The sequence below is a fragment of the Saccoglossus kowalevskii genome, chromosome 4 (genome assembly GCF_978046115.1).
Source record: "Saccoglossus kowalevskii chromosome 4, keSacKowa6.1, whole genome shotgun sequence".
Taxonomy (NCBI): Eukaryota; Metazoa; Hemichordata; class Enteropneusta; family Harrimaniidae; genus Saccoglossus; species Saccoglossus kowalevskii.
The window spans coordinates 8,756,441-8,766,547 of NC_140644.1; the positions used below are offsets into that span (position 1 = coordinate 8,756,441).

The window sequence follows — 10,107 nt, forward strand, 5'->3', positions numbered from 1 at the left end:
AGATTCCAATGAAATGTCAAATGCTACAATGTGATTAAAGGTAGTAATTTAAAAGTTCTTGATATACCACAATCTTGAAGGTATTTTAATATGCAGTTGTGCAGGCATTTATATTTTGCACATGTTGCATAATTGTCTCCAAGAATGTCCAAATGCATTTTACTTTGAGCCAATAGCAATCAAGTACTGAATCTGATAACAAGAAATATTCGCAGCACGTATTGCCTTTCTGAAACTGGCAGGATGCATCAATTATAAATCAAGTAGTGAAAATTGATAACCAGGAGTAAACAATGCCACGTTTGAATGGAACAAGAGGAATGGTCAACATGAATGTGTATACGACTATTATGTAGTGGTTTTTTTTTGTACCTACTTTGAACAATGTTCATACCAGATTCAAATGAAATTAACCAAGACGTGTTTTGAAGTGTATTGCGCGACTAAAATGATGTAAATCAGTAACGAATGCACGAAATTATGCAAAAATATGTTCCATGTTCAAATTATTTTTTTTGAAAATGCACGACTTGTACAAGATAAAATCCCGAAAAGATCTTGCCATTACCATTATCAAAAAAAAAAAAAAAAGGTATCTGCAAGTGTATCAGAAACAGCCATTTTTTAGCAAAATCTGGAAATTAAAAGATGCACATCAACAACCCAGCACATTGATGTCAATCCCAAGTCATTCCAGAAAAATAGAACATGTTAAAATGCCGATTTTAGGTTTTCGATCAATGGAATAACAAATCAACATGTACTCAGTTATGATCCATCTTTACAACTTGGTCTGAATATACCCGAGAACTGTCTGCCAGTTGGGCACCAAAACACGAAACACAAATCCCTTATTCGGACTACATCTGATGGAGACAAATAACCATAAAACCAAAGAGAATTTTCAATTTCTTTTAATATAAATATACAAGATTTGATTATTCACAAGACAGACATGAATACACTGGTATATATACATGCACAAAAAAACGTAAAACAAATACAATAAAATATTTTGACACATTCTTATTCACCCCATACATAACAGCTAGCAATGTGCTATAAAGATTCGCTCTTGTCGTTTGCATTTACACCAATTTCAGATTTTTTTGTACATTTTTTTTATGTTTACCAATTGGGTAAGTTTTTCTTAATTAATTCTGTCTTTGGAATATTTCTGTATACAGACACATTCTGGGGAACATACTATAAATATTCTATATTTTTATAACAATTGCATTAAAATCCATTGGCAATATTATTCTTTCAAAATGAAGCAAGTGCCTGCAACATCCAGCATCTCCTTTAAGGTAATATCACTACTGCATGTACCACCATTAAAATATATCCTCTGAATGCAGGAGAATAGAGTAATTCTTTATACGTGTTGTGTTGTGTTGTGTTGTGTTGTGACATCTCTGAGTTGGCCTCTGTGTACACTTCATCATCTTCTGATGAAGGCGAGCGCACTAGACTTGTATCCATGCCAAGCATCTGTTCAGTATCGCTTATTCTACAACAAAAGAAAATGATTACTCAGGTTATGAAATTTAGGAGGTTCGATACAGTTGGACTTGAGATGAGTGACCTTTTGCATAGACACACTATCATGTACACTAGTCTCATGAGCGCTGGCAAAAGGTAAATTTTATATCACCCAAATTAAAGCAGTTGCACATTATCAGTGAAATTAAAACCCAGTGAGTAATTCACTCGTAGTATATCAAGTGTAATGCAGGCTATATAAAGTAATTAACTATCAGTTTTTAATGTTGCCATTCTTGTATTTATACAGTCAGTATGACGATTATTCCAGGCATTAAATTCAAACCACATTTCAACCAGCTCATCTCAAGACATTTTGCTGTTGCCAGATGCCATAGAAGATAACCAATCACAAAATTGGAATTCAATATGTTCCATCAAGCGATCAGTCGGTCGGTCGGTCGGTCGGTCGGTCGGTCAGTCAGTCAGTCAGTCAGTCAGTCAGTCAGGCAACATACACTATGAGAATGGCATTTGACAAACCAAATACACTGAAGCATATTGTTGAAAAAACAAATTGTGTAAAGTTTGATTACTACGGTAATGCCATTAATTTGAATTAATGTAGATACCAAAAAAGAAAGACCTAGACAAATGTGAAAGTTCAAGGTTATTGCCCCAACCCTTAACAGCAAGGTACTTACAATTGAGTAAGTCTGTCAAATTTGCTCATCATATCTTCTGGTTTATTGTTTTTTTTGTCATCTGATGATGATGTCAAAGGGCTTGCAGCGTCGTCTGTAAGAGTACCTGGAGCTTTGTCTGCGAGGGAGCTTGCAGCTTCATCAGCAAGGCTTGCAGCTTGGTCTTCACTACTATCATGAGCATGATCAGACGAAGTTGTCGATTCAGGAACGTTTTCTAGTGATTTTGATGCACTAACCGAGATAGTTGGCAAAACTGATGATGATGATTCTTCTTCACTTGTAACTGTTGAATCTGGTGTGGCTGCAGTTGTACTTTCAGCAAGGACCTGCGTCTCTCTATACGGTACTGCAACGGCACAGGCAACTGCAGCTGTTGCAGCAAAGTTGTAGAAAGTGTTGCTTTTAGTACTAGTAGGTATCACTGGACTGCTCGAATCGATTGGAGGAGTGTCTGGGAGTGACGCAGCAGCAGCAGCAGCACCTTGTAAAACTGGAGAACCAGCTACAGAGGAAATACAAATATTTGTTAAAAAAGCTCGTACTCGTCATAGACCCACCATAAACTAGAAATCTCAATCTATCCATCCATAACACCAAGGGCTGTGCAAAACAAACTGTTTGCTATGGTAGACCATAGCCTGACATTTAGGCGCAAGTGGCATCCTTGTTGGGCGAACAGTATCAGACCCTACCAATGGCTGACAGAATTGTGTAAGTTTCTACGTCATAAGATCAAAATAAGTAATATTTAAATGATTGCGTATACAGTTAATGTAATTGTTCATTTACAAAGTCTATATTGGAGATGTAAAGTACTAACTGAATAAAGGAATACAAGAGAGTAGCAAGTGTTAATCGCAATTTTACCTTTGTCAACTTTTTTCCCCACAACCACCTTGACACCCTTCACACAAAATTTGCACCGTAATGTGTTGTCACAGAGAATACACAAGACAGTGCATAGAATTGATGAGTACCTACTTCTAGACATCTCTCAATTCATAACAGCAGAAACTCACCGACTAGATGGCCTTGTGGCAAGGTCTTGTGAGATGCAGGCTTTGTAGATGGCATCACTTTAGCTGCAGGTAGTGTTCGCAGACCAAAATTCTGGCTCTAGAAATAAATTTATTTCATATATTTTTAACTTTAAAGCTAATAAGTAACAAGTATAAAAAGACTAGACTAAAAACTTGTCTATTTGAATAAGCACCACTACCAATACCACCACTAATAAAGTTGCATTCCCACCTCGCAAATATATGAAACATCGCTTCCAGAACAAGCCAAAAACATAAAATGTGATATATTAAAAGTATACATTCTATCCTCGCTGCTCATTTCATTTTTTTTTATTATTATTATTTCTTTATTTCGGGTACACAACTCATAAAGTACACACAAAAAAGAAAACATACTAAAAAAAAACTATAACAAACATTTAAACATACAAAAGGCATCTGTAATGGCGCCAAAAGATTGATTTTTAAAAAGAATCGCAGTTAATGCAATCGGAAATTACTGGAGGTTCAATTAGGATAAATGAGCTTCAAGAACAAACAAAGCCCCCTAACTCATTTGCTTTAAATTCCTATTCTGCATTCAATTTACTTATCCACAATCTCAACATTTGATGCAATATATGGAGGATGGAATATTACAGATTTTCAAAAAGGGAATACAGCTTTAACTATGTGGGATGCCAACTTGAACATTGAATTTCATCCTTTACCTTACTTTTTTTTTATAAAATATTTTGATCTGGATTGTATCAAATAGGAAAACTAGACCAGAAATTAATAGAAATTAATAAAAATATTTTAGTATAATCTAAAAGATTTTGGCAGTAAAATGTTTAAAAGGTTTCATGCCTACAGACAATGATTAATTACACATTTTATATGTGTACACATGCAAGTAACTGTTAGTATGGTTTCATACCTGGGATTGAAGAAGTTGAACTCTGGATTCAACAAGGGTTAGGCGACTCAAGATTGTAGTTAAATCTTCATCAGTTGTGCCATTTTTATGGTCATCATGATTGCTCTGTTTGTTGCTCAGTTCATCTACAGTCTCTTCCAATTTGGTCAGTCTGCGCTCAAACATTGCCATTCTTTCTTCCACCACTCTTAAGCGATTTTCTTGTATATTGGACTGTAGTTGAGAGTAAATCAGACATTTTTAAAGAAAGCTGACAGAATGTATGTAAGCAATCTGTTCGGAATACAACAACACTGAACAATTAAGTAGCAGTTCGTTAAGGGGCTTAGCCTGTCAGATCTGTCGTTGTGATATACAAGACAAAAATTTGCATCTACCAGTACACAACAGTTTTTCTTTCTTTCAATTTTACAATATTTTGGCAGAAACTCCCCCAAAATATTCAACACAACTTTTCAATCTGACATGTGTGCTGACCAAAAGCAAATCTACAGTAATACAAATATTGTTACCGGAACAGCTCCTCTGTCTAGTACTGGCGATACGTTAGCACTTTTGTAACCATCATCCATTGGCCTTAGCTCTTCGTCATCCTTGCGTTTGACACCAACTGGAATACTAATATCTTCCAATACTGCTTCTGATAAAAGACATAAATAACGATACTAAATTTTGGTTCTGCAAATCAAATTTTTACATATGGATAAATATTTAATTCAGGTCACTTCAGATCACACAGAAACTAAAAGTGACAGACACCTGGACTGGACATGTGATTGTAGTCCTTTCAACATTAAAGAAAACGTCAAGCTAAACATAATGACCCCTCAAGAAAACGCTCCACAAATGCAGGTGAATGCAATTTACAGTTTTCTTTATATCACTTTTCATTCTCTAGATATTCAACATAAATTGATGAAAAGTTGAATATCTAGAGAATGAAAAGTGATATAAAAAAAACTGTAAATTACATGTTCTTACATTTGCCAAGCACTTTTTATCTGGGAGTATTATGTTATTAGTCTTGACTTTCCCTTTAAACATTTTTCCACATTTTTGTGCTACATCTTTTTCTCAAAAACATTGATTAAGATTTGTACATGGAAAAAATGTGTCTATTTGGTTAAAAACAGAAAATAATCAAAAAAATACAATGGCCAGATTGTTGCATCAAAATGTTGGCAGGATAAAAGGATTTATCCAAATGGTTATTGTGGTGTCCTGCAATTAACAGTGAAGACTTACCGCTTTCTTCTCTGGCTGACTCATTAACAAGAATCTCCTCACCAACAGTTAAGGGATGATGTCTTTGAACAAGGTTTTCTGGAACAGGTATTTGGGGTAAAGTAACTGGAATACGACTAGCTTCCAATGTAGCACCTTTAATTAAATTAAACATTCTTAGTAAATTTCATTTATTGGTGAATATATACTACGACAATGATGGCTTGATATAATGGATGTAATTAGGCATGTCCTGGAATTGAAAACTTTTGGAAGGTGCAGGGTAAACTGAATGTAAAAAGTAATTTTTTTTTTTTTACTACAGAAAAAAAAATATCAAGTCTAGTCTATATGGCTATATTAGAAAATAAGTCCATAATAAAACTGTTCAAAAAACAAACATTACATTAATACTGCCACAGAATATTGTATCAAAAAAATACAATTTATTACACAGACACACCTCTCTTCCATTCATAACCACCTCAGCCTTGTGCAGTATTTAAAAAAAACAAGAAAAAAAACAACATTTGATCATGGAAAGAAAAAAGTTTACAAAAGCAGCAGCATTATTAAGTGAAGAATAAAATATTTTTTTTCTGCATTCTCTCTCTAAACTTTAATGATTGTCAATTCTCTAAGTTTCTTCTTCGTAAAACAGAAAAGTACATGTTATTCTCCGAGGTGGATCTACGTCCCAGAAATGTCTACGTTGCTAAGATGCATACCACTGTACCATGTATTTCTATGAGCTCTGCCCAAACTGCTGTAGAACACTGGTCAAAAAGCCAGTGAAAACAGCTAAAGTCACAGAAACAGCACAAACCCAACTTTAATGCTATCCTGAGCAACACAATTTATACATGTTGCACAGGAGAATCTCAACAACTATCCCAAAGTACAGTTTTCTAATAGTTTTTGACCTTTGTTTTCACCGTGATGGTTGCCAAGCGTTGAAAATGCCCGAATGTCCTCCCTCAAGATTTGCTCAATACTGCCAATGACTGATGTAGCAACTATAGAGGGCGCTATAACAGTTTCATGTATTTTTTAAGGAAAATGCACAAATTTATGAAAAAGTTGTGGCCCATCTAATAGTCATTACCAGAAGACCATAAAACCCACTATCTCACCTGGTGTGAAAGACTTTGAAAGGAATTTGTTGCAATGTAGATTTGTCTGTAATGTAAATAAAGGTTCAAGTTAATATCATAATCAACTACTTCCGAAACGGACACATTCTCTTATTTTATCCTACCCGGTAAGTGGAAATCTTTATTTATGCTGTATAACAAACCCAGCTATGTTTGTCTGGGTTATAAGCAATAATAACTGTACCAATAAAGATGACTGCCAGTCTGTCATGAAGCTATCTTGGATTTTACCACGAGAAATCAACCATTAACAAAAGCTTTTCATTTTCATGGTTTTTAAACAGAAGTTTCACTTGCATCATTTTTAAATCACGAGTCAGATAAACCTGTCATTGTAAAGGCATGCTTGAGAGAATGCCACATGTTTAGATTCCAGTGAACACAGACTTTTGGGGGTCACAAAAGCATTAATGACCTTACATTAGCAGTTGAACAATCGTCAACTGTATTGTCCCATCTTTCTCAAAAGTCCACCTGACATACAAGTGATCAACCTAAATACATTATATGCATAATTTACCTTGGGTTTGCGAGATTTACGTTCCAGCTCCTGGTGTTTAGCTTTAATCAGATTCAAAATATCGTATGTTATTATGATTTTACGCTCTGTGAATCCATTTGTCATCATTTGATCTTTGGTCAATTTGGGTTTGTAAGAAAACAAATCTCTGAGAACCTACATAGAAAATGGGAAAAAAAAAACTAGTTCGGGAAATTGATCGAATAGACACTGCTGGCGCATGTGCACATGGTACAACAGTTTCATGGGCCAACATACAGTTTTGTGTTTGGACCGTAGCATTATGGTCTGGCCTGTACCTGGACTCCCTATCTGAACCAAAACTCTGCAACAGCTATACCAAACGTAGCACGTCTTTTTGATATTTCACTATAAAATCATGGTCTAATAATTTCCTCAACACTGAAACCAAATGCGCATTTTTGGAACTTGTCGAGGAAAAAAATGGTACAAAACACTAGTCATTTTTTTTCATATTTTGCACTGTTCTGAGTGTATACCAGGGCATACCATTTATAACATACGAATGAAAGATAATTGAATGTGAATTCGAGAATTATCGTAAAAATCTGTATTAGAAACCACATCCCTAATAGAAGTCGCACTCATTCTTTTTGAATAATTGAAAATCAAAAATTCATCATTCCTCATATGTGTACATGCTCTAATAGAAGCCGCATCCCTTCTTTTGCATTGAACTATTTTAATAGAAGCAGTGGTTTCTAATACAGATTTTACAGTACTTTTGTTTTGGCTTACTACCAAAATAATTACTGTCGTATTAGACTGAATTTCTATACATTTTTTCTTACTTCTGTTTAGTTAATATAAACATTAAAGGATTATTTTGGGCCAGTACAGGGTGATTGGCGGGATAAACTCCTACAAATATATTGCACAAGTCATTAACGTCTCAGTTGGCCACACCTCTGTATTTTCATTGCTTGGGTGTCAGCTGCACATTTGATAGCCATCTTGGAAAAACTGCAGTCACATGATGTTTGTGCCGTGCCCCACATAAAACAAACCTTTCCTACAAATCATGCTTTCCAGCAAAATAGCACTTTCTGTGTTGTCGATGGGCGAAGCTATGTCAATTCCTTGTGACTACTGTGTTTAGTAGTTGTGTAGTTCTTCATCATAGAATACATTTATATGGTAAAACATTATTTGTAATCAATGGACAATAGAAAAAATTTAAAAATATGGAATTAGGAGCAATGGTAGTCAAATGAAGTAAGACATGTTTAACCATTTTTTAAGACACTTGTTAAGTTTTACCTTTATATCATACTTACTCTGAAAGCAATCTCGACAAAACGCAAGTCTGACTTTCCAAACAATTCAAAGTTCTTGGACGATATAAACTCTGCTACTGGAAGGGAATATTTCAGGAACGCAAAGTGCCATAATGGAAGAAATGACGTCAGTCGACCCTCTGTGATCCTATTGTGAAAGAAAGACTGGTTTTAAGGATTTTTTGCAGCATTGAGGTAATCTGATGAGCTGAGCTGATGCTTTCCGTTGCTGTGCCAATACAGACCTGAGCTATATTATACCAAGTACTACCGGTATACATTTTACACCAAAAAAATATTTAATATTTGTGCTCGTTTCTTATTTAACTAATATAAACATGTTTCAGTAATTTTGTGATACCGGGTAATCGCATAAAACACCACACATGTCTTTAATATTCACTGTATAAATTTGTTTTGTACAAGTTTATAGTCGTTTCACCCCATTAGGGGAGGGAACACTGGAGGAGCAGGGTTAGGATTAGAATTATGCGAGTGTGGGTCTTGAAAAAATCCTATCGACCAATAGGAACAAATCGACCATCCACATTTTGCATGTTCCATATTAACAATGCAGTTTACTATATAATGGCATATAGATGATAGATAATGATAAATCGAAAAAAAAAATATCAACAAGTTGCTCTCCGAGTCTAATGAGCTGAATGTCTTGAGTTCATGTGCCAGTACAGGCCTGATCTGCATTATACCAATACTATTACCGGTATACATCTAGCACAAAACACGTATGTTTTATGGACGTGTTCCATCAGGTGTAGCACATCAAAATTGTCAAAAAAAAAACTCAAACCGAAGCCAGGAAATCGGAAGCTAGGTGTTATGTAATGCATTATCACACGGCGTACACTCCTTACTTACCCCTCATCAAAGATTTGTTGCGGATCATCAGACTGGGGACAGTACTTCATTTCTCTTAGCTGTCTTCTCAATTTTCTGAGGTTGTTTTTTATATCTCCAGTAGCCATGCTGAAAAGGTGAAACGTCAAAATGGAATTTTAGTATGTGCACAGTCCCTCACTGTGGTATGTGCTAAGGCTGTAGTGAACTTGTGTGGAACAAGTTTATTCACGTCAACTTCACGTCGTTGCGCAGTTGCACATCCATCACTTTATTTACTTACACGCTGGTTCACTCAGTAATATGCCTGAAAAACAATTGTTCAACTCACATTGATTTTTGAAAATACTTTCCGTCTATGAAGATTCCTGATAAACTGTTGTCTCAATAAGTTGTGTCACTACACTCGTGTCCACGCCACCTGGAATATAGTACACCGAAACACTTCGAATCTCGCGGACAAAATAAGATAAATGTGTTTTAGATACGTGATCGATGATTGGTTAGGATTTTGAACGAAACATTATTGCGAAGGGAGGGACCTTAAAATAATGCAGTGTATATATCAGAAATAAATTTAATAACTGATATCTAACTAGAAACTAAGTTGAAACTATATATTATACTACTATTTATAGTTATATAAATCAATTTTTCGAAGATATAATGTCACAATTATAGTAGATACAGAGCATCTACCCCTTCTATTTTGATGGTAAAAACCAGCACCAGCATTTTTGACCAATCAAGGATCTTTTTTCATACACATTGTGCCTGAAAAGATTGTTAGATTTGGGTACTCGGAGTTCAACACGGAACTTAAATTTACAATTTATATATTTCTTTATTATTAATTTGAAAAGTAATAAACTATTTTTATAAACTATTTATTATAAATATATACCGCCACGCAATTTATT

The 10,107-nt window shown here is 34.9% G+C and overlaps 1 protein-coding gene across 1 annotated transcript; it reads right to left on the reverse strand.

The window, feature by feature from the left end:
* Window positions 1-898: 898 nt before the first annotated feature.
* On the reverse strand, window positions 899-9,646 carry LOC100366350 (uncharacterized). Its single transcript, XM_002733502.4, has 11 exons — window positions 9,519-9,646; window positions 9,209-9,316; window positions 8,330-8,477; window positions 7,032-7,187; window positions 6,491-6,536; window positions 5,379-5,513; window positions 4,646-4,773; window positions 4,134-4,346; window positions 3,212-3,308; window positions 2,190-2,694; window positions 899-1,513 (listed from the first exon to the last, which is right to left on the reverse strand). The coding sequence occupies exons 2-11, from the start codon at window positions 9,313-9,315 to the stop codon at window positions 1,306-1,308; spliced, it is 1,743 nt and encodes a 580-aa protein (XP_002733548.2). The 5' UTR covers window position 9,316; window positions 9,519-9,646; the 3' UTR covers window positions 899-1,305.
* Between the last annotated feature and the right edge of the window lie 461 nt (window positions 9,647-10,107).

What these genes read in the sequence shown, in the direction of transcription:
- LOC100366350 (XM_002733502.4), bottom strand. Translation starts at nt 9,315, where the DNA reads ATGGCTACTGGAGATATAAAAAACAACCTCAGAAAATTGAGAAGACAG. An exon ending in TTCAAAGTCTTTCACACCAG is followed by an intron (nt 5,514 to 6,490) that starts GTGAGATAGTGG and finishes ATTTAATTAAAG; the next exon opens with GTGCTACATTGGAAGCTAGT. An exon ending in GCCACAAGGCCATCTAGTCG is followed by an intron (nt 2,695 to 3,211) that starts GTGAGTTTCTGC and finishes TTTCCTCTGTAG; the next exon opens with CTGGTTCTCCAGTTTTACAA.